Below are 24,094 nucleotides of genomic sequence, written 5' to 3'. Positions count from 1 at the left end.
AACAAAAGAGGGCAAAACCTGGACCTCCCCAGCCCCTTCCTGCTGCCTCTGAGATGACCCCTGCAAGTGGCCCCAGCAGATGGGTTGATGACAGTGGCCAGAGCCATGTGGGATGCTGCAGCCAGGGCTGGGGACAGAGACTCAGCCTGCCATGCTTTGGGGTGAGCTGGTCACCCCAGCTCCCTGCTCAGTCCTGGGACTCACTGAGCAAGTTGGTTTCCCCTCAGCCAACAGAGGAGACAACATTGCTCTTGCTTAAGCTGTGAGTAATCCCTCTCCACGTGCAGACTGAACCCAAGAGATCTTCCTCTCACCCACAGCTTCCAGGGTACTTCCCAGGATTTAAGGACTAAATGTAAATGCTCCTCTGCAAGTCCTTTTCTGACAGGAGCGTTTCCCCTCCCTGCCCAATCACATACCCATGCCTTGAAAGCCTGGCACAGAGTTTGTCTACACAAGGGATATCCACATCTCCCTACCAAGAGGGTGGCCCTAAGCAGGCAAAGCCCACAGCCCTGCCTCACACCACATCCCTGGAGCTTGCTCCAGAGACTTTAACAGATAACATGTTACGGGATGGCCACAGCCACTTGTCTGCACCAGGAGGATCCCCTTAGGAGACCAAGGGGAAGGTCCTTGCTTTCCAGGGACAGACGTGAGGCATTCAGTCATGAGAAGATCCAGGACTGAAGCAAAGCCCTGGCCCAGCACATCTCTGCAGGATCACAGCACCTCTTGAGGAACAGCCCCGAGCAAATGGTCACCATACATTTCATGGACATCTCCTGCCAACCCAGCTTCCATAAAAGTCCCCACAAAAATCTCTACCATGAGGTACTGCCATCCTTTCCTCATCTGTGACTTCCAAACATTCTAGTTGTCATTATTTTTCATTAAAAAAAGGAAAGAAGGTGAATGGTAGGGAGGACATCTGGAAGAAGGATAAATACCCGTTAGGAGTCATCCCAATTCTGACAGTTGAATGAGTTAGACAAGTGCTAACAAACAGACTAAATTACTCCTTTCCCTTCCTGACAGGCTGAACCAAGTCTCCTGAGCACCCCAAACACCAGCTTGGGAAATGGTCCCTTCCCAGCTTTTGGTAGTAGCAAGAAGCCCAACCCGGGCAGCTGCCCAGCTGAACCAGCCTGCACATGCTGCCTGCTGGCACAAGGAGGCCTCCCACATTAAACCCCACTCTCCTGCACCCCCAGTGGGGTACCACCTACCGCCCAGAGGGGAGCCCTGAAGCCAGGTGAGATGGAAGACCAAGCCAAGACCAGACCAAGCCACCTTTCTTGGGCAATGCAGCCCTTATAAGCAGATGGGGACTGGAACCGTGCACCCCCTCCTCCCTACAGCAAAGCCTCCTCTTCCAGCAGAGAGGCGATGCAGGCAGACCAGCAGCCTCCTTCCCTCTGATCCATAACGACCTGCAGCCCCTTCCTTCCCCTGCTCCCGATGGGAGGCACACCCAGTGCTGAGGCTAACTCCATCCGGTCCTTCTTCCCTACGTCTATTGTCACTAAAAATTTATCCGGTTTCTGCCAAAAAGAAAAAAAAGCTGCTGCACCTCCCCTCTGCCCTTCAAAGAAAGAGCAGCTCCACTCTTTACCCAGGGTGGGGGAGAAGAGTTTAAACATGAGTCCCCCATCTACCCAGCACTGCTCCACTCCTCCTCCTCCTCCTCCAAGGACTTTCACACAGCCCTGTCCCGTCAGCCTGTCTGTGGCATTTGATTCCTGTCTGTCACTAAGTGATGAGGACAAAGGGTGAGGAGTCAGGAAAAGGTCTGAGCTACTTTGTTCATCGTCTGGATACGAACTTTGGATGAACTCCGTGGGGAAAGAGAAAAGCCGCATGGAGCTGGACGCACCGTGCATAGCGCTCTCTCTCCTCCAAAAAAAAAAAAAAAAAGAAAAAAGAAAAGGGAGGCTTGAACAAGGGGAAGGGGTGGGAGGGAAAGGGAGAGAAGAGAGCATTCCCCATCCCCATGGCGGCAGGCAGTCCTGAGAGCTCCCTGCTCCGAGGAGACAGAAGGATATTCAAACCGCCTTCCCAGGAGGCATGTTCAATAAAACAGGATGCCAACGCAGCCTTTTCTCAAACAAATCTGTTAGCGGTGGGCCAGGGGCCAGCCACAAGGGCTTGCTTTTTAAAGCAACCAAATGGGAATTTCCTAATAAAATAAAATTTTTAAAAAAGCCCCACCGTGGCATGGTTAAAGGGAAGCTTGCTGGCAGCAACAAGAAGTATCTTAGGCACAGACCTCTCTGGAAGCATTGGAAGATGAAATACAGTACAGGACAGGGAGCTTTGGGGTACATCCAGGGCACTGAAGCACCTGTGTGCTCCCCTCACCCCCCATGCACCCGTCTGCATGAGCTGGGGGAGACAACTACCCACAGCACGGTTACATACCAGGGATGAAGGCTTACAACCACAATTTCTGCCATACTGAACAAGGGAGGAGGATCACCCTACGCTGCAACGGAGGCGGTTTCCCTCATGCCGACCTCAGGGACCCGGAAAAGCCACTGCAGGTCATGCTCGGCTCCTTTGCTTCACTCTGCTTTTCAGAGCAAAGCCAAACCGTTTGCAACTGGAAGGCCTTGTGGTAGTCTTGCAAACATTAATTAAATCAGCCCCTCATGGGCAGCAAAGCCACCACAAACTTCCTCCTGAATGGCTCTTGCCGAGCAGCTAAGATGCCCACACCAGGATTGGACACAGCCTCCATTGAGGATTATCGGCAAAGCCTACGTGCAAGATGTGCCAAGCCACACAGGAAAGTGATGGCAATTGTACGTGTAATTCTGCCGCGTTCACAAGAGACCTGCTGAGCACTGGAGGTGAAGGGTGCCCCACACAAACCACCCCACCACGTTGCACCAGCATCACCCACTAAACACAGGAGGGGACCCACGGCCCCATGGGCTGGCTGGGAACACAGTCTGGACTCTGCCATCTTGAAAGTCTCTGTCTGAGGCACAAGCAGTTGGAAATCCAAGGGTCATACCGGAGCCTTTTCACCCACCAGCCTTCCCAGCACATCTCAGCCGAGCGGGTGAACTCACTCTCCAGGATGGGGAATCCTGCTTACGACAGAGATTAAGTGGGTTACAAAACCCAAGACAGCACCTGAAAGCAATCCACTAGAACATGCTGGAGGTTATCCCAGATCCCTTGTCTCTCTACTAGCCACCAGCAAATAGCAAAACAACTCTGTATGAGAAAGCTCTACCTGGGACATGACCACAACAGCCATGGGCAGCAGAGCAGCCCAGGCACAGAAGGCACTGGCAAGACCTCCCCAACCAGGCACACAGCAGCAGGCAGGGCACATGGTCCCCTTCATGGTGGGAGAAACTTCATTCCTCGCATGATGCATTCCTTGCACAGGAGATGGAGAGCTGCAGAGACGGCCATGGGAACTGCTAATCCCAGCTCCAGTCTGGTCTCTCTGCTTAGAAAGATTACTCATCACCAGGACTCTTGGAAGTAGAAAGGATCAAAGGCTTGACTTCATTGACCCACAGCTACGTATGGCCCCAGCCCTCCCAAGATCCACCTGCTGCTCACCAAGACGATGACCAGGGGAAAAAGGAGGAGGAAGGGGAAGGAAGTACATTTCTGCAGGGAAACAACCCATCCATGGAGGCCAGGAAGGCAGGGTCCTTCCTTGCAGCCACCACGGCGTCGCAGAGGAGTGCATGTTAGGAGGTAAGTCGAGCATCTTAGAAGCAGTGACCAAGACCTCTGACAGAGAAACTTTGATCTCCTCCAAGCACAGCCAGTCCCTGGGGACTGCCTCTAAATTAAACAGCAGAGCATGCCAGGACAAACCAACTACACAGAAAAAACCTCAGCCCATTTGGAAGAGTTTGCTCTGCCACTCGCTCAAGAAAGTCCAAAATGCTCTTCTGGCAGTGGGAGGAACCCATCCCCAGCAGCCCAGCCAAGGCAGCCTGGCTTGAAGCAACAAGTTCCTGACAGGGAGAACTAGACAGAAGGAGAAGGGAAAAAACTGGACAAGATGTCGGCTGGATTGGCCAGTAATCCCATTTGCACAAGGTGAGAGCTCGGTGAGGAGATGCTAGTGCTGCTGGATCCAGGGCTATTTTGAGAACAGCAAGTAAGAGGAACAGAGGAAAAAAGAGAGGGCTGGGGGAAGAGAAGGTAAAAGAAAACAAATCTGCTTTATTATTGCCTGAAACTCAAGGAGACTGATTAAAGCAAACAGCCCCCCTGCCCCTTCCAAAGGGTTGTCTCGTCTGCTTCCTAAATCTGATTCCCATTTGTCTCTATATGGTTCTCATTTGTTCTTCATTTAGGTCTCCTCCACACTCCCCACTGAGCCTAGGAGAGCCCTCCGGAGAGCCACCGGGCCAGGCTTCCCCCAGGAGCCTGCGAGAGCAATCGCTAACCAGGGTCAGACCGAGCATCAGTGCCTGCGTGGAGGGAGGAGATGTGGCAAGAGGAAGGCAGCAGGCTGCCGACTACGTGTAACAGCCAAGAGGACGAGATGATCCTTGGAAAGAGCTGCCCGAGGGAGGAGAGCATTACTACCCAAGGGTGCTGGATGGGAGCCTGGCTGCCTCCAGGGCAGCAGACCCAGCAACCCCGAAGGGTGAAACAAAAAAAATAAAAAAGCAAAAGGGACCAGAGACCCACCGCACACCCCAGCGACTCGCAGGGCCTGTGCAAGCAGTTTCCCTCTTCATCAGCAGACGGCCTTCTGATTAAACAGGAGCATAAAAATTATCCTAATAGAGCTCCTTTCAAACACAAACTGCAGGGACCTCTCCTAATTGTGCAGCTCCTTTCTCAATCACAGCCTATGTACAATGAAGCAGGTCCGTCTGCCGCCCTTGCCTGCAGCCACATGCCTCGGCACACAAGACTGGCATGCCCGCAGCTCCTAACCATGCCATCACGGCCCTCGCAGCACTCGCCTTCTGCCCTGGCCATTACCCCCCAGAGCACCCAGCCAGCTAAGAACACTACCTTTGCCAAAGAACATTTCCAAAGCCTAACCAAACACAGCAGAAAAAGGGAAATAAAAATCTGTCCTTCCGCCCGTGTGGACTTTGCCACCTGTCTCAGGAGCACAGAAAGACCAGGGACTTCCCCTACCACCACCCCTCGCTGTGTCTTACCTCCTTCCATATTGCTTGTGGGTTTTTCACAGTAAACAATCCCCTTCTGCCCTTGGGATAGGCTCCCTAAGCCTCCAGCCATGCCATCATACTGCTGCACATGTCATCCTACCCTCAGGAGCCCGTGGGCCAGGAACCCACAGCTTTCTAGACCTGGATGCAGAAGAACCATTTCTAAGGAGAAATCCCACCCCAGGCAGCGCACCTCCTGGGCACGCGCTGCAAACCTACCCAAATGGAAATACAACACCCTTTGCCAAAATAAAAACCAACCAAGCACCTGCTGCCCAAACGATCTGTCCACCACAAGAGGAAGCCAAGCAGGGTCCAAGCTCTCCACAGCCAGGGCCAATCCCGCATCCACCCAACATTAGAGCAGGGTCCAGATGGTTGCACAGGTACCATCATGCTACATAAGGTCATTTTCCCCCTCTTGCTTGCTGCCTAGGTAGAGGATGCAGTGCCCATCAGCTGCTCTCCCCACTCCCTCCTGCCCGTAAGGAAAGCAGAGACCCCTGACCTTCTCCACCGCATCCCCCCCAGCCCCTCCGCGGCTTAAGCAGCCCAGGTGCGCAAATGTTACCCAATGCCCTTGCCAGGCGGAAAGTAAATTCCACCGAACAGGGGAAATGCCAGCCGCAGTCAGACCCCGGGATGTGCAAATAGCAGCCAGGGACCTTCGGGAGAGGAACAGCCCAGGCCCGGACGCTCCTACCGATAATCCTTCTCGGGACGCCCCCTCCAGAAGCTCCCATAGCAGAGGAAGGATGCTAATTTGACTATTTGAGGAAGTACAAAAAAAAAAATTAAACGTTTGCTATTGCGCTAAATGACCTTTTCAGCCGCTTGGGGACAGAATTGCACTGGGGCTTTGGAGCAAGCTACAGCCAGCGCTGCTCGCTCCCTGCTCCCATGCTCAAACCTTTGTGCTTCCAGATGCATTTAAGGGGTCTGTGCCCCCCCTAGCCACCTCTGTCCATCCAGCAACAGAGCTGAGAAACAGCCTGTTCGGAAAAATCTGCATGAAGTAGGGAGGAAGAAGCAGTCTGCTACAAGCTTGCTGAGCAAAGCGCTTCAGACAGCTTCATTTCACATCGCCAAAAGCGTAAATCAGGGAATTGCTCCGTGGGTTTTTCTCCATTAGCAAAGTGTATTGCAACTCCCCTTCCCACCACCAATACCGATTGACGCTTCACATCTGCTGACCTGATCTAACAGCCAGGATTTTCTGGGGGAATAATACATTGCTGAAAACACCATTCCTGACACCTGCTCCCCCCAGACACGCAACTGCACCAGGAGCAGGGCCACAGCAGGCTCCTCACTCTCAGCGGGCACATGCACAGCACAACACAGCAGCCAGAAGCTTGACAAATTCAGATCAGAAATAGGTGGCTCCTTACAAAGCGAGGGTCATAAACCCTTCAAAACACCACCTCCACCAGGGTGGTGGAGCATGTCCTACTGCCTGCAACTTTCCTACACAAGACCAAATGCCCTTCTGGAAAGCACAAGCTTCACACAAAACATACCGAGAAGTCTGTGTCCTGCACTATGAAGTCAGGACCGATGGCTGTGACTCCTTCCAACTCATTTCTTTTAGCCTGTGACCTGTGCCTTTTGACTAGAGATCTGCAATAATCATATTATTGCAGTAATAATTTTGCATATAAAAATCCCCCTCCCAAACAAAAAAGACTAAGTTAAAACACTTCCAACCTTTAACATTAGACTTAAAGTTAAAAGCCAAATTCAAAGGTTAAAGCCAGAGACCAATCCATCCAGAGGATCCAGGTATTGTATCATTCTTAATGTTTCACCAGAGAATCACTGCACAGGGAAAAAAAAAGCAAAAAAAAAAAGGCAGCTGTGTATAAACAAGCAAACATACACCCACCAGCCACTTGGGTTTTGAAACATTAATGTTGAAATTAGAAAGGCACATTTCAGAGAGTTATGGGCAGATTTGCTTTCATTTTGGCTCCAGCCTTGTAAATATCAAATGTCAAAGGAAACAGTCAAGCTGAATTGAGAGAAAAATCTCCCTGCTGCAGAGATATGTCCGGGATCAGGACCACGGGAGTTCGGAAAGGAGCAGCAACCAGCAACAAACACTTTGCAACTAGAAGGGTATTTTTGCCGGTTAACCTGCCACTGAAAATTTTGCTAATCGACATCACTCTGGAATTTGAAAATGTTATCCAACCAGGAGAGAAACTTGATTTTCCTCTTCTGATAACGAGGACAGGCAGGCCAGCCAGGCTGGGCCAAACGTGGCATTACAAAATACTGCCTGTGAAACCAAAAATGTGACATGGAAGTGATGAACCGAGTTTCAGGGCTTGCACTCGGGCAAGAAACAAAAATCCAGCCACCAGCATTTAGACAGGCTGATCCCACTTGCAAAGGCAGCTCTGCTCATTTTTCACCAAGGCTGAAGTAAAATGGCAAAGTTATCATTTTAGATTAGCGTGGCTCCTCACAGCACTGGCTATTCTGAGGGCTTTCAATTTATCAGCATATTTACCAAAAAAAAAAAAAAAAAAAGAAAAAAAAAAGGGGCAGTGGGAAACAGCCCGTCAGCTTAGGCCAAGCAGCAAAGCTATTTTGGGTAAGGCTTCTCGTATAAATAAAAGGCCGGGTAGGGAGACGATGGTGACAATGTGCTGCTCGCTCAAGGTGTCAGAGAGGATTTCTATTATACACGCTGGTGACCTCCCGAAAACGCCGAGAAGCAGCGACAGCACACCGCTCCTCAGCGGGCACAGCAGTCTGGTGAGGCGGCTTCCCCCCGCAGCCATCCCCTCCACTGGGCTGCTGGTTCTCCTGCCACCTCGCCTTCACCACCAGGAGCCGATAAAGACGGCTTACTGTTCCAGCTTAAAAAAAAAGAAAAAAAAAAATACAGGGACAGGGCTCACAAACACAAGGCCAAGCAATTTAATTCTTCAGTGCTTTTTTTTTTTTTTTTTTTAAAATCGACACAGTTGCAAACCAATAATTTCAGCCCAACCAATCCCCCAGCACTGGGAGAAAGCATCGCTCTAGTCCCTCCACAAGCCCTGCCACCAGCCTGACAACACCATGCTTCAATATATTCAGCCCGCAGCCTCCTCAGGCCACAGCCTTCTGTAATTTACCCCTATACTGCCTGCCACCTTGTATTATTTAAGTCTCCAGGGGATGCAACACCTCTGAGACAGTTTTCAGCAGAAGCTGCCGACTGCCTGACCCACAAAACCATCATTTTTGGTTTCACATGGGGTTCCCAGCGGATGCTCCCCAAAGGCAGCATGGCAAGAGGAGGGATTTCATGGAAAACCCCAGTGTCGATCGATGCCTCTGGAGCACGCTGGGGAGGTGACGGTCTGCAAAGCACCATGCAGCACCTACAAATGTCTAGCGCACACAAAATGCAGGGGCGCTCACACAGCCCGGGCTCCAGTGGAGGGTATAGCCTTGGCACCCAGTACACGCTGCCAGCATTGGGGTGCCACGTGTGACCCCAGGCTGACAGTCCAGGGGCCAGGCACTGTTCACAAACAGCTTCTCCCACCACAGGGAACACTTGCCAGTCTGACTGTACCGGGATCATCTCTGGGTGGATGTTTGGGGAAAGCAAAGGATGCGGATTGAGGTTGGTTTATTAGATTACGGACAGCCCCATGCAAATAGGGCCATATTGATCCGGTCTGCAAACACCTGGCTGGGAATACAAGCAGCCCCTGAGTATACAGAAGCTGCTGGAGATTATTAACCAGATCCATTGCTGTAAATCACATTACCTCCTTCCAAACCCCAACCCAGCACGGAGTCCCCCTGTGCTAGGTGCTGTACAGAACACGTGCTTGCAACACAAGGGAGCACCACTTCTCCCTGCCCAGCACCCAAACGCCCAGAGATTGAGCCCCAAAGCGTGGAGCCTGGCAGGGGCATCCTGCTCTGGAGTCCATGGAGCCAGGGTTGCACAGCCCACCTCACCCACAGCAACTCCCAAAACAAAGCAAAGCATGTGTTAGGAGGGTGAAACTCACTGTATAGGAAAACTGCAACAGGAATGCAAGGCAGGAATAAAAAAAATTAAAAAAAAAGGTGGAAAAAAGAAAATATCACATCTTCAGATGCAAACTCACCCGCAGCTCCCACTGGGTACCTGGTGTTTTGCACCAGCTGCAAACCACCCCTGTAGTGCACAGAGCAAATAGGACAGGCTCTCCTGCTTCCCAAAGCACCCCAACTCCAAGTGCAGGAAGGAAAAAAACCAAAAAAGTAGCAAAATGCTTCACAGCAGATTTCCAAGAGATCACAAAACCTTCTGCAGAGCTTCATGAGCAGAAAAGGCAGCAGCTCCCAGATTAAAGTAGAAACTGGGGAACGAGGTGCTAAACTAAAGGCAGAGGAGGAATCCCACATTCCTCCCTTCTCCCCACCAAAAACCCCAGCTCTGATTCAGCAGAAGCACCAACAGCAGCGTAGCCTAGTGTATCTCACTGCAAACAAAACCATTTACGTTTAAACCATTTACGTTTAAACCATCACCCTACTCCCCTGAAGAATTGCTGCATGCAGTAATTTCCTTGTGACGAGGCGGGGTGGGGGGGGAAAGCCATGATGAAATTGTCTCTGAGTTTCTCTGCGTTTTGTTTACAGCCGCTGCCCTCAAATCCAGGGCCAGCACGCAGCGCGTGAGCCTGATAACAGGAATAAATCTAGCATTTGAGATCGTTTAGAAAAGCTCTGCTTGCAGACAGTCAGCGCTCTGAGGGGGAAATCCCTTTGCAGGTCTCAAATAAGGGAACTTGAACCATTTTTCCCTGGAGAAATTTAGGGCTGAAAGATCTTCCAAGTTTCTCGTTTGGAGCTACAAGGCCCGGTAACAAGATCTCTTCCCCCAGACTCACCCACAGCACCTTGAGTGCTGCCAAGACCATGCAGAGGCAAGGGGAGATGGACTAGAGAGAGACCTGTGGCAGCAGGGAAGACACCTAACATTCACATAAGAGGATGCTCTCATTACTGTTATTTATGTATGCATCTGGTTAATATAGATCTTTTTCCAGCATGCATTCATGGAACACGAAGATTCCTTTTCCTCTGTGTCTTGTCCAGTGCTGTCAGCAGGCAGCATTCAAAGCGCAGGCTGCCAGCATGGCACCTTCCCAGCACCCTCCTTCTCTGGACACACACCCCCAATGGCCACCGCTACCCAAAACCTGAGGAGGCTGGTGCAAGCAAAGGCTGGGAGACTCAGGAACATGGGATCTGTGGCAGGAGGATGAGCTCATCCATCCCCCAGAAGCAAACAGATGGGGCAGGGAGCGATGGGACAGAGCAGACCCTTCAAGAGCATCCTCCCAGTCTGCTGCAATCACAGCAATGCAATCACAGCAAAGTTTACTCAACATCAGGCACCCACAAAAAACAAGCCTTGAAACAAAACCAAACAGGTTTACTCCTGTACTCCCCAAATTGTGGGAAGTCCCTCAGGAGCAGTAATGTCATGCCGGAGCCAGGCCTGGTTTCTCCACTTTGCCGGCAGAGCTGAGTGGTAAGACATGGGCGGAAGAGCCCGCTGGCAGCCCCGTGCTTCCCACCTCCTCCCCAGAGGATTGCAGGAGGCCAATTTTGATTAAACTAATTAAGCTTGCTCCGTTCAAAGAGCTCCAACCACATGCTACCAGGGGAGAGGAAGAAAATACAAAATTAAAAAGGAAAAAAGAGAAATCTCCCTGCAAGCACGCTCCTCCAAAGCTATCCATCCCCGGCAGATCCCTGACGGACAGCACCACACTGGAGGAGGAAAGCCCAGAAAAAGAACTCACTGCAGGGGCACAGGTCCAACCCTGAAGACCCTGCTCCTTCTAGCCACCAGGATTTTCCCATCAGGGTGACTGGTTTCCATCCCCTCCCAGCCAGTCCCCAGAGGTGGCTGCTCCTCTTGCAGTAATACAGCCCTCCACCAAGCTGAGGTCTCCCAGATGCTGCCTTCCCTCCCAAACCACCTCTATCTTCCAGTCCCTTGCACGTTCCCTTCCCTCATTTCCTTGAAGACATCAGGTTTCTGGAACCAATTTAATTGTGAGCTGCAAAGAGGTTTCCTTGGGCAGCGCTGGCCAGCTGGAGACCCTGCTCTCCCAAAATGTTTCGTTTCCCCTCAGGGCAACCGCAGCAGGGACCTGACAGACTCTGCCCCTACAGACCCAGCAGAGCCTGCCTGGCTGGGAGAGAGAAGCATCACTTTTGCCTTCAAAGCCTTTCAGCTGGAGGGGGGGGGGGGGGGGGGGGGGAATAATAAATATCAAAGCAAAGGCTTCCTCCCCTTTGAAGGGCAGGAGGGAGAACAACCAGGCGACGGCTGGACCTGCTGAGAGCAGAGCGGGCACCCCAATCCTCGAGGGTGGGAGTGCAAGCACTTTCATTACGAGCTTTTGCAGAAGCAGAATGAAGCCTTAGGTGCAAGAATTGCATTGAAATTCAAATTGGAATGTTTAACTCTCCCCTGCACCTTGGGAAACCTCGGTGGAAATGCAGGATAAGGAGGGCAGCATTTGAAACACTAGAGAAGGGCTGGGGGGGGGAAGGAAAGCAAGCTGCCCCATCCTGCCCTGTGAAAAACTTCATCTGAGGGGCCTTGGGCTTGTCAGCATACCCCACTTACAGCTCTGCCCCGCAACCCAAAAACACCGGCACTGCACACACCACAGCTGCCCCTCTTCTCCCCATGCCGCTCTTGGTGGGGCTTTAGTTGGGAGGGGGGGAAGAGAAGGGAGGGAGGAAGAAAGAAAGAAACCCCATATCGTAATTGCTATATTAAAGAGAAACAGCAGGCAAGAATAATAAGAGAGGTGTCAGAAGTGAAATACAGTAACCGACATTAAAAAAAAAAACTACAGTTCTGCGATGGGGGTGTTAATTGAACACAGAGCTGGAGAGAACAAAGGGGTGTTAAGGAAGAAAAGAAGGGGAAAAAAATCCTACCTCCTCCAAAGATCTGATTTGAGTTAAGTTTGGTGAAGATAATGCATAGGGAAAGGTAGCTAGGAGGCACCTTATATAGCTATTATGTTCTAAAATTAAAAAAAAAAAACAAACCCATTATTCAACAACAATTGCACGGCTAATCAGTGCTGTCTATAAATATTCCACTTCATAAATTCCCCCCATTGGTAGTATGCACATTTTTCTCTTAACCCTGAATTCCTTCAACACAGAAAGGTGAGGGGGGTAAGAAAATAAAAATCGGCAGATTTCAAATACAAAGTCAGGGTCTTTTTAAGAAGTAGAATTTGCCTGATGCCCTCACCTCCCCAAAAAGAGCAGAGAAAGTGAAACGATGGGAAAAGCTCTTAAGAAGGAGGAATCAGATTAAATGGTCATATATCCTGCGCTCAGCCTCTCCCCGCTGGTCCCCGCCGAACAAGATGGGAGTTGGGAAAGGTTCACAGCTGAAATAGATGCTGCTGCATTTTGACAGCAGATATTTTCCAGTTTGCCATCCAAGGACCCCACGTCTGCGTACGCCTTGCCTGATTCTTCTGCTTAGCTATTCTGCTCATGCAGAGAACAGCTTAAAAAAAAAAAAAAAAAAACACACACACATACCGAGAGAGGAAAAAAAACAAGGGGGGGGAAAAAAGGCCATAAAGACAGAGCCCCTACCCCTGCCTTCAAACTTTTTATAAATCAGCAATGCAATTTCCGATTTCAATCCCTATTGACGGAGGAATCAATTGTATTTAGGACAACAATGCCTCCCATTTCCATAATTATTATTCCAAAAAGCCAGCCAGCCATTTGAAGGCAGTCCTGCCCCTTCCCTCGCAACAAAGCGACCAACAGCAAGTGAAAACACACCAAATGATCACCGACAACTTATACGTATATTTAAGCTGCAATTTTTTTTTCCCCCCGATGTGCTCCTGCTCGGATCAAACCTCTCAACTTTTGTTAAACAGACATCACCCCAAAAGCAGCAATCTCCAGGTTGCAGACAAAAGACAACTCACCAAGCTTTTTTAATTATTATTATTATTATTTTTAAAAGTGTTTATAAATGCTTTAAAAATAACTGAAGAGCCCAAGTGCAAAAGGGAACTCTTTGGCCAATACAGACAACCTCTTTTTTTAAGAACTTTATGGACACTTTGGGTTTGCTCAAGACAATGTTAACACTATGAAATATTAGCCATAATGTTGCGAGAGACGGTGGTAAAGTCTCCGTAAGGCTCTGGAGTCACTTAAATCAGGCAGCGGGGGTAACCAAACGCACATTTCTGCACATCATAACGCCGGGGGGAAGATGTACACACGCACTTTCAAACACCCACCAGTGACCACAAACAATCACCAGGATTTCAAACGCAACACATGTAAAAATCTGGGAAGCAAAATGGAAAGTGGGAAGAAGAGAAGTTCACTCAACTTTCACACCGCTGCCCGCAAGGAAGGGGTAAGCAAACAGAAGCAGGCGGTACCCTCAGCCCCAGAAAAAACAAGGCTAACTTCCTCCTAGCACTGGGCCCACAAAGCAATAATTAAAAAAAATTAAAACAAAACCATCTGGCCATTTGCTTCCTTACAAAGTGTGACTTTTAGGGATGCAGATGGGGAAGAGGGGAGGAGGTCTTTGAATTTGCAAAGCAAAATAATTCACCATAAACCTATCCGAGGGTAGATAAACAATGCTCCAAAAGCCATCTCAATTCAACCTCTTCAGAGACCTCTGTACAGCAGCCCCATAGCCAAGTAAACCAGGCACAACAGTAACAAATAAAATTAAAAAAAAAAAAAAACCCACCAAAAACGTAAGACAGCCTGAGTCCACACCTTTATTTCCAGAAGCATGTTTCACCCTATACCATCTCTCTCGATTTTCCATAGCAGACAGGAATTACCCCACCCAGTCACTGTGGGCATGTACAGCCCCCCACCCCTCTCCAGCTCACCAGGACCCCACGGCATCCCTGACGATCCAGGAGCTCAACTGAATGTCCCACCAGGTTTGGTCCTAGCAGATCCCCCATCCACTAACTTTGTGATTGCACTGATGGCAAAGCCAAGCCAGGATTAATCAGTTACCCTGCCAAAAAGTACCCCTGCGTGGACAACATACACAGCATCAAATACACGCAGGGAAAAGACAGACAAACATTTTCTTTGGCTCACACAAAATAAACAGAGATAGAGAGAAGAAGGAAAGGAACTTTTTGGGGTGGCACACAGGGAAAGACTATAAAACCACCCATAAATTTTATCTCTAAGCAGACTCCCTCATGTTACATCATATGAACTCTACAGAGGTTCCCATAGCTTGATATTATGGCAACTGCATAAGGAAGGACCTCTCGGTAAGGTCAAACCCGGCCACGCAGACACGAGGACTTCAGAGAGCCGAATGCCATCGGTAGGTGCTTTGTCTGGGCTACACGCTGCACAAACAATGTTTAACAAAGGGCCCCCTTAGTCATTTTATATATATTGCATGAGTCAAGTAATTGTATTTTCAATCAGCTGCTCACGCTAGGAGGTTTTATATATATATTTAAGAAAAAAAAAAAAAAAAAAAAGACCCAGATTCAGGTTACCGAAAGCTGTTCCCCTTTTATGTGTAACTATCAATGTATATCAACTGGGTGTGCAATCATATTTATTGTCACTTTCATTCATGTCATGCCCTTGCTTATATGGTTTAGATATGAATTATTGACTGTTACAGTCCTTGTTGTAAAAGGGAGGGGGGGGAGAAGTCAAGTACTTTGCAGCGTGCTAAAACAAGGCAGCTGGATTGCCACAGAAAAGCCCGCTGATCACCTCCGGTCAGCTCAGAAAGCCAACAGCAGAGATGAAACCCCCACTGAATTTCCATCATTCCCCCCATTTTTTAATTAAAAAAAAAAAAAAGAGAGATCCTAACAAATAAATAAATAAGTGGTGCATGTTGCTAAATGTCCTTCCCTGAGCATCTGTTGTTTAAGATCACCCTTGATTGATGACTGCTATTTTTTAATTGTTGCTTTTAAAATTTAAATGCCCCCCTGGGATGTGTTATAAGTGTGTTAGTACATGGTAGGAGGTCTGGAAAGTGGGAAACAGCAGAACCAACGCTCTCATGCCATTAGCTTCTTTAGAAGCCTGAGAACACCCCATGCCATAAAACAACAGTACCCTAAAGTAACTAACAATCTAATATATTGCTTTCACTAAAGGCAACTGACGACTTGCTTTTACGTGAGCTAGCCTGGATGATTGGCAGACAACAGCATTTTAACCCTTTCTTTGGGGGGGGGGGAAAAAAAAAAAAAAAGAGAAAGAAACCTTTATGATTACCTGAATAGTAACAGTAGTAAAACTGCACAATCTCATTTTGTTGGGTTTTTTTCTTCCCACTCTGTACTCAGATTTTTTTTTTTAAAACAGTGCCATGTCTTAAAGAAGAAACTAAAGCACAAGAGAAATAGCAAGGGTTTTGATTTTTTCTTCTCCCCAGAAAAAGCAATAAATAAAAAAGAAGCTATACAGTAGAAATTAAACCATGATATCTTCCTTTCCAGACACAAACCACATCATGCAAGTCCACTGCCAGATGCATTAAATACCAGCGAGTTATTTCTCCCCACTTAAATACTGCTACATGGGGAGGGGGGGGGGCCCACAAACTTGGTGGAATAAAACCCTCAAAGAGCAGAAAGAAAAGTAATACAGAACCAACAGCATTGATTTCCTACCTGTTTTTTCTTTGATTTCACACAAGACATTAAAAAGGGCTGGCTTCATCCTGTGGCAGTTTAAAGCATGTTTCCTGGAGAGAAAAGAGGGGAGGGTGAGGTTAGGATGTCACCACAGGGAACAACTTTCCAAATACACATCGGCTGTCGGGTGCGTGCTGGAGGCAGGGGACACACACACACGTTTGAGCCCCCTTGGCCCCGCTGCCATCCCCACTAGGACTCGAGCCACCTACCCAACACAGAGGAGATGAATTACGCCAATTTAGGAATGGCTTGAAAATCGCCTTTGCCACCGAGTGGCTCCCACCGCCGGTGCGAGCCAGACGATACGCCGAGCCGAAGCCAGCAGCTTTTGGGAACCACGCTCGTTTCAACTGTCTTATTCAATACAGAGAAAGCACCGGGCTCTCTCTGACCCCCACCTCCGATATTAAACCCAGCCATGTGCTTTATTAGGCTTGTCCTGCAAGGCAGAGGAGAAATAAACCCCCCCGTGCCCCAGTGCTGGACACATCCTCTGCTTAGACCTGTCAATTCAGGGAATTTCAGTGCCCAACTTGGAGCACCGAGACACACGCACACGTATGGAGAGAGAAACCCATTCCTCTGTCTCCGTGCTACTTACACCCAGCTTATTTGCAGGTGTTGAAATTTAATTCTTTGCAACTGGGACAGTAAACACATTTAAAAACATAGCCGGCTGCTTCTGGGAAGGGGAGGGCATGCTATTCAACGCCTTTCTTTTCAGCTGCTGTTATTTCAGAGCTGACTGTTCTCCTGTGGATTTTGAGGAAAGGAGAGAGGTTGCGGGGGGACGGTTTTAATCGGCTGGTTTTAAAATCACCATGTGCCCGCTGAGGCCAAGAAACGGTACAATTTTATATTTTCTCCTAAGCCATACAATCATTTTGCCAAGGGGTTAGTTGTATAGGGCTGTTGCTATCAGGCACCCGTTACGGGATTTCTGTTTACCAACCAAAATTACACACGAAATACAATGTGAACATCTGGCAAACATTCACACTACTTACCCCACCACCCACAACATGTTAAAAAGATTTATATATCTGATGAAGTCTCTCAAAGGTATATACCCTTGCAGAACCACAGAGTCCCCTTATCAGCACACCCAGATGGGCGCAGACATTTGGGTATACACAAATCACGTACATATGCTGTAGGGGCCCTCTTACAAATCATACTGGCACTTTGCATCTTCCCAAAACTTCATTAAAAAAAAAAAGAAAAGAGGCCGCAAAACAACCATGCAATAGTAGAATGGATGGAGAAAATGCAAAGCCAAACATCATTGATACGTATTGCGTGTTTGGCAGCTCAGAATTAAAAATAATAATAATAAAAAAAGTACTGTTTAGAAACAGCTACAACAATCCAGCAAGGAAAACCCGTAAAGCCTTCTCCGAGCTCTGTTCTGCTTTGGTTTTATTGATTTCACTAACTACATTAAATTATCCAGGCAGGAACACACATAATTCCTGCAACTTTCCAAAGGAAGATCCCCTCACTGCCCCGAGTCTGGCCGGGAAGAAAGTGCATGATTTCCTCCTCCTAACAGCTACTCTGCCCCTGCAAGAACATAAGAAAATTAGTAAGATCAGGCCAGCAACAAGCCTTTTTGGTAAGCGGGAGCTTTATACAAGCCGGGGAGGGGGTACTTTTGCCGTTTTGGAAGTTCTTACTGAGCGAGTTTTGGGGCGGTGCGGTGCGTTTTTCCAGGAACAATGTATTCTAGCAATCTGCTCCAGCTCACGGCGTGAATGCCAGGGGGAAGGACACCACACCTAGCAGGCTCTGCAGCCCAGAAGAAATTTCAAGTGTACCCTAGGCAATTCAGGGCAACTTTTTTTTTTTTTTTTTTTTTAATTCCTTCAACTGTGCCTTCAATTTGGGAATTATTTTTTTCGCTCCCTTAACTTTTGCTAGTGCCTTTGAAGGTGCGTATTAGGTTGCGCTCCTTGGAGCCGGGGGCAATTCGGTTTACCGGCTTTTACAGCCTCTTTTCCCCTTTTTAAATACCTCTGTAATTAAGGAAAAGGAAAAAAAAAAAAAGAAAAAAGAAAATGAAAGCTTCTGTGTGCATCCTCCAAGCACAAAAACATGGCCTTAAAAATAAGACAACTACAGGGCCCTAAAAGAACATTACTAAACGCCCCTAAAAAAAAATGGAGCACCACTTTGTGCCTCTTTCGGAGGAGCTCAAAGCATAACCCCCCGGACGCCCAGCCTGCTCCAACAACCATCTCCCTCCGGAATTAGCCCCCACCCCAAAAAAGGCTGGGAAAAGACAGGCCGCCTGCCCGGCCGAGCCCGAGTTTGGGACCCCGGGGGGGAGATCGGGGGGGGGGGGGGGGGCGGGCTGTGGGCGCTGCGACCCCCGGAAACCGCCACGAAGTTGGGGGGGGGGATTAACCCGTGTGTCCCCCTCCCCTTTTTGGTTCCCCCCCCCCTTCCCACGTCCCAAATTTTTTGGCAGTAGGAACCCCCGTCCCCGCGCGATGCGCCCCGCGGCCGGGCGCGCTCCCCCGGCCGGACAACAAAGGCCGGGCCGGGGCGCGGGGGAAACTTCCCCGGCACCTGCCCCCCCCAGACACCCCCCCCCGGCCGGGGACGGGCCGCCGCGCTCACCTGGCCTGCGCTTCGTCCAAACTCTGGTCCGTGATGGTCATGATCTGCTGTAAGATGTCTCCGATGTCCTGCTTCCTGCCTGCCTCCCCCTCCGCCCCGCCTGGTCCATCCTGCATGTGCTGGGACAGGCCCGGGTGCCCCGGCATCCCCACCCCGCTGTGCGTGTGCATCAGCCGCGGCTGGTCATCCATCGCCGGCCCCCGGCCCCCGCTCCGCCGCCGCCTCCTGCCCTGGCTGCCGGGAGCGGCGCGGCTGGGCTGGCCGCCTGGCTCCTCGCTTTCTTTTCTTGCTCGCTTTCTTCTTCTTCTTTCCTCCTCCTCCTCCTCCCCCCCCCCCCCCCTCCTCCTCCTCCCCAGCCTCTTCCTCTTCGCTTTTTATTTATCCTTCACGCTGGCGCCCGGCTCCGCGGCGGGGAGGAAGAGGAGGAGGAGGAGGGGAAAAATGCAAAAAAAAAAAAGAGAGAGAGAGAGAGAGAGAGAAAAGAAAGGGGGAAAAAATCCCTTTGGCTGCTGGAGGAGGAGGGAGGGAGGAGGGAGGGAGGGAGGGAGGGAGGGAAGGAGGAGGGAGAAGGGAGGGAAGGGGGGGGTTCCGGGGAAGGGAGGGGAAACGGCGGCGACTCCAAAAGCAGGGCAGCTCAGCCCGCGCCCGGGGAGGCAGCGGGCGGCCGGCGGGGGCAGGGGCCGGCGGGGCAGGGGCTGCGCTCGGGGAGGCGGCGGCGGCGGCAAGGACCGCGGCGGGGCGGAGCGGGGCGGCCGCCCGCGATAGCAGCGCCGGGGCCGGAGCGCGGCGGAGCCCCCGCGCTCCGGGGGAGGGCTCCAAACTTTCCCCCACCCTCGGGCCGGGCTCGGGGCTGGCTGGCGGCCCGCACCGCTCCGCGGCCGGCAGCGGGGCCCCCCCCCTCCGCCGGGCCTGCGCGCACCGCTCCCGGCCCTCGCCGCCTGCTTTTGTTCGGCTCCGGACTCCTCAAACTGGCACGGAGGAGCCCAGGGGGCGGGGGGAGGAAGGGGCAGCGGCGCCTCCCCGCCCCCCCGGCCCCATTGGCGGCGGCGGCGGGAAGGCCGGCCCCCGCGGGCCGCCCCGCCTCCTCCGCGGCCGCCCGTCAATCTCCGGGTTCAGAGGTGGGCCGGGGGCTGCGCCCCGCCCGCGCCTTAAAGCGGCCTCGGCCGCCGGGCGGAGGGGGAAGGGGCAGCGCCGCGGCGGCCTGCCCGGGCTCGGCCTGCGGGGCCCCGCCGGCTTCACCGGCCGCCATTGCGCCGCTCTGCGCGCCTGCCCTCGGCCCAGCTCGGGGCCTGGCCCGCCTTCCCCCTCCCCTCAGCGCGGTGCCCCTCAGCCTTCCCGCCGCCGCTCAGGCTCCCCGCAGCCCCCCGTTGCCCCCTCAGGCTCATCTCAGCCGCCCCCCGCTGCTCCTCAGGCTCCCCTCAGCCTTCCCGCCGTCCCTCTGGCTCCCCTCAGCCCCCCACCTCTCCTCAGCCAGCCTTCCCGCCTCCCATCAGCACCCCACCTCCCCTCAGCCTCCCCGTCGCCCTACGGGCAGCCTTCCCCGCTCCCCACAGCCCCCCTGCGCCCCTCAGGCCGCCTCTGTGCCTCCCCGCTGCCCCCCACCAGCCAGCCAGCGCTGACTCCCCACGCTGTCCCCACATCGGCTCCACACCCCGGGTGGCAGCAGGGTCCCCCTTCTGCTGTAGCCCCCAGGGAGCTCTTTCAGCTCAGCCGCTGGCGTCTCCTCACAGTGCTGTTTCTCTCCTTCCTTCCCTGACCCGCGCTGGCTGGCAGGCAGGGCCTTCCCAAGCACATCACACTTGCGGGCCGTGCCACGTCCCACACCTGATGGTCCCACACCTGCCCAAACAGGGCAGGGGAAGCTAGCAGAGGTCCCAAGGCCACCCAGACTGCCATTCAGACCTACGTGTCCCAGTGTCACGGCAGTCCAGAGGAGAAGCGCTTCCCCAGCCCCTTTCTGCAATCCCCAGGATCTGAGACCGTCCTGTGGCCAAGAAGACCTCTGTAGGCATCGGTTGGTGAGCAGGGATGGCCCTGGGACTGGGCTTGCCTGTAAATTTGTATTTAAAAAAGAATAAATAAAAGGTGGTTATGGTGATACAAGACTTTCTGGCATGGGAGACGATTTCATCAGATTGTCCCTTTCTCAGATTTCAGGGTTGCCAGCTCCAGGCCCCTCGTAACACAAGGGTAGACGGGCCCAGCCCGGGTCCCTGACCTCAGCACAGGCTGGAGAAAGAGCCATCAGGTTGATTGCAAAGAGAAGAAAAAAAAGTAAGGCAATTGTTTTGCTTCCACTCTTCCTTTTTAATGAAACACTTTCCAGTGTTTTAAGCAAAACATGACTTTTCATTTTGAAATTTCCTTTCGAACCATTAAAATGTTTTAAAGTGGTTGAAGGTGAAGTGAGATGTTTTGATTTTTATCGCTATGAAATGTTTCACTCAACACATTCTTTGTATTTCTTGATTTGCCAAAATTTTTCAAAGGTTTCTGCTTTCTTGCCCAAGATGTATCTATATATTTTTACTTTTTTGAAAAGGAAAAAAAAAGGAGAAAAAATTCTTTATCTCCACGGCTCCACAGGAAGTGGAACTTTATCCAAGAAACAAGGAGCCAAGGGACTCCTCTCCAAAGGTCCAAACTTTCAGACACTTAGTCATCCTTTCACTCACTTGCTCACACACCAAGTCTAGACATACGCTGTCTCAAACTCTGGCAGGGACTCTCCTATCCCCAGAGGTCAGTCCTGGGTCTTTCGGGTTTGATTTTGAGCGGCTCCGAGAAGAGGCAGAGCAGCAGAGCTGAATGTGCACAGCGGAAAAGGGAGCAGTGGCTGCGGAGGAGAGACAGGGACACTGAGGATCACGGGACGTGGTGGCCTGCTAACCCCGCAGACTCTTGTCTTGCAGATCCTTCACCCATTTCCCAAGTCACAACACGATGCCTCAGCACGTCAGGTAGACATGAGAGAGGGGGAGCCAGAAGACCCTCCGGGGAGCCAGCATGGGTAGGGTATGAGGCACACGTCGGGGTGAGGTGAGTTGTCTGTGGGGTCGGTGAGCCCCAGGCAACCCCCCAGCATCTCACAGGGAGAGGGGCAGATCGACCTGAGCCACCCCAAGGGAAGCATCCCAGCACAGGGCCTTGGAGGAGCCATTGGGCCAATGCAGAAATGGCCAGGATTCTGCCTCTGCCGTCTGCTGGAGTCTGTAAAATCCTTCCTGTCAGATATAACTAATCCTGGGGCCTTTACAACACTTCTGAAAAGTACATTTCATTCCTCTGTCTCCTCCTGCCTTCCAAGTGCGTGAGATTGCAATAGGTATTACCGAAAATATTCCCCTTGGGTGCTGACACTGGACTCCCTTAAAACCCAAACACCATCACCCCTCCTTCCCCAAGACACAAGTGAGCGCTATGCTCTATTATCTCTACACCCACTAAATCTTTCTGAAATAAAGAATAAACATTTCCACCACACATAGTGTAAGTGTATGTGCCAAGCTGCATCGCTTCCTCTCCTCTGTGGTTGTTATAAAGTGGTTTTGTTTCAATGGTGAAGCAGATGGACAGATTCCAAGTCTGGAGTCCCCCCTCCCTCCGAGTACGTCTAACGCTATCTTTGGTTTATCGCAGATTCCTGAAGAAAATGTTTACGGGAGCCTCTTGTTTAAAATCTTGGCTCCATCACAGCATAATTCCTATTATTTATTAAATGAAAATCAAGCTGTTGTTAATGCACCATTACTGTGGCAAAGTGGAGTCCTTGAAAACGAAGGCCAAACACACTCTGCTTCTCTGAGCGCAAGGGAAGCATCTCCCCATCATTGTCGCTCAATGCTCACGCTGCAATGGGATGAAAAGTGGTCTCCTGGCCTGTGACTCCGTAAACGTTTTCTTTTTGGTGAGAAGAGCCACAGACTCTTTTGCTTTGCTGTCCAAAACCTGACATCCCAGAGTCAGACAGTGTACAGATTGTACATAACACTGTCGGAGGAGCTTTACCTGAGACACGTCTGTGGCAATGCCCTTCTCCGTTCACCATGACCAAATTAATTTTCTTCCCTCTTCTGCAATTTTCCTCTAATGTATTCCATAGAAAAACCAAAGCCCTTCCTATTTCCCAGTCAGTCACAGCCCCCATAACACAGTGAGCTCCGTACAGATGGTCTCTTTTGGGTTGAAGTGCGGCGGAGTTTACATTCCTAACCAGTTTTTGGAGGAGATTCTTAAATTTTCCCGGAAATGTGTTGCTGCTTTGAACTGATTGTTTATTTGTCGATTTAGTCATTAACCTTCTTCCTTACTCCTTTGGCTTTTGATAAGACAGCAAATGTCAAAGGGAAGGGGAGCTGGCTCAGAATGATTTCCCCTGGTGAAGGATCCCAGTCCCCAGAAGCGAAGGGAGTTTTCTCATCAATTTTAGCAGAGACACAGTTTCACTCACAGTGCCAGGTTAAATCAGCATTCAAGTTTTTGCAGGGTTTGCGTGTTAGAATCAAGCAAAGTACCTGGATCTTCTGGACTGATCTCAATCTGTAGATCTCAAAGCCCTTTCAAAAGGAGCTCAATACTGCTGATCCTAATCAAAGGAGGTGGGAAGAACAGGCCAGGCAGTGGGAGAGCCAGAAAAGGATTCCCACTTGCTCCATTTCCAGCCTCATGTTCAATCCCCTACATCACACTGACTTTACCATGGTCACGGTGCATTCTGTTAAGAAATGTATGCCTTAATTAATGCATCACTTATTAGTATTTCCTATTCACAAAATTATCACAAACAACCTGCACATGGGTAAAATACTACAACCACAGCAGAGGGAATCAACTTCTGTTCACGCAAAAATTTGTTGCATCTAAACTCGTTGTTTGTTGCTTATTCAAATGCAAGTAACAAAATTCTTACCATCAGAAGTTTACCAAAAAGGAAAACGGCTTTTCCCAATAGCTGACATAAACATGTAAGTGCTACCAAACATATTTACATGTTTGAAATAGATGGTATAATTACAATGAGTTATAGTCAATATTCAGTCTTTCCCCGGTTTAAATGCTACCTTCTGATACAGCACAACACGTCCTTTAATTGTAGTCACGTGCTCTTTCTTAGAGACTGCTGCAATTTTTTTTCCCACAAAAACGTCTGTAATTGAAAAGAAAACGGCATTGTTTAAAATAAATTCTCTGCCCTCCTGGAAATAAACAGGTGACTTCGCTTACAGAATGTCCTATTTCTGGGACTTCTACATCACAGCAAGCCATCTGCAAAATCATTTTGGACATTTTTCCAGACCCCAAACTTGAATTTCAGCAAGGAAATGCAGTTTTTGAAAACTGAAAAAATCCAACAAGGATTTTGAAAACAAGTCAGGTAAAAGCTATCAGAGGAAATATCAACAAAAGCAGTCAGAGTCCTCCAATAAAAGCAGATCCATTCCGGACTCAACAAAAAAGGTCTTTTTCCCTCTTTCAGCCAATACTGATGTTCCTCAAAGGATACGAAATAGCCGTTAAATTCACTTTTATCTAGTGTGTCTTACATTCTGCACAGTGCTTTTA

General features: G+C 50.3%; 1 protein-coding gene across 3 annotated transcripts in view; it reads right to left on the bottom strand.

The window, feature by feature from the left end:
* PBX1 (PBX homeobox 1) overlaps positions 1–18,723 on the bottom strand; it is a 131,598-nt gene extending 112,875 nt beyond the window's left edge. For all 3 annotated transcript variants that reach the window (XM_075710738.1, XM_075710739.1, XM_075710740.1), the window contains exons 1-2: positions 18,533–18,723; positions 15,884–15,957 (exon numbers count right to left, since the gene is read on the bottom strand). In XM_075710738.1, the coding sequence (XP_075566853.1) occupies positions 15,884–15,957; positions 18,533–18,723 (265 nt within the window). The remainder of the gene's footprint in view (positions 1–15,883; positions 15,958–18,532) is intronic.
* Positions 18,724–24,094: the final 5,371 nt, after the last annotated feature.

Source organism: Pelecanus crispus, chromosome 5, assembly GCF_030463565.1.
Source record: "Pelecanus crispus isolate bPelCri1 chromosome 5, bPelCri1.pri, whole genome shotgun sequence".
Lineage (NCBI taxonomy): Eukaryota > Metazoa > Chordata > Aves > Pelecaniformes > Pelecanidae > Pelecanus > Pelecanus crispus.
Note: the sequence above shows the minus strand (reverse complement) of the source record. Positions and strands in the feature narration are given on the sequence as shown.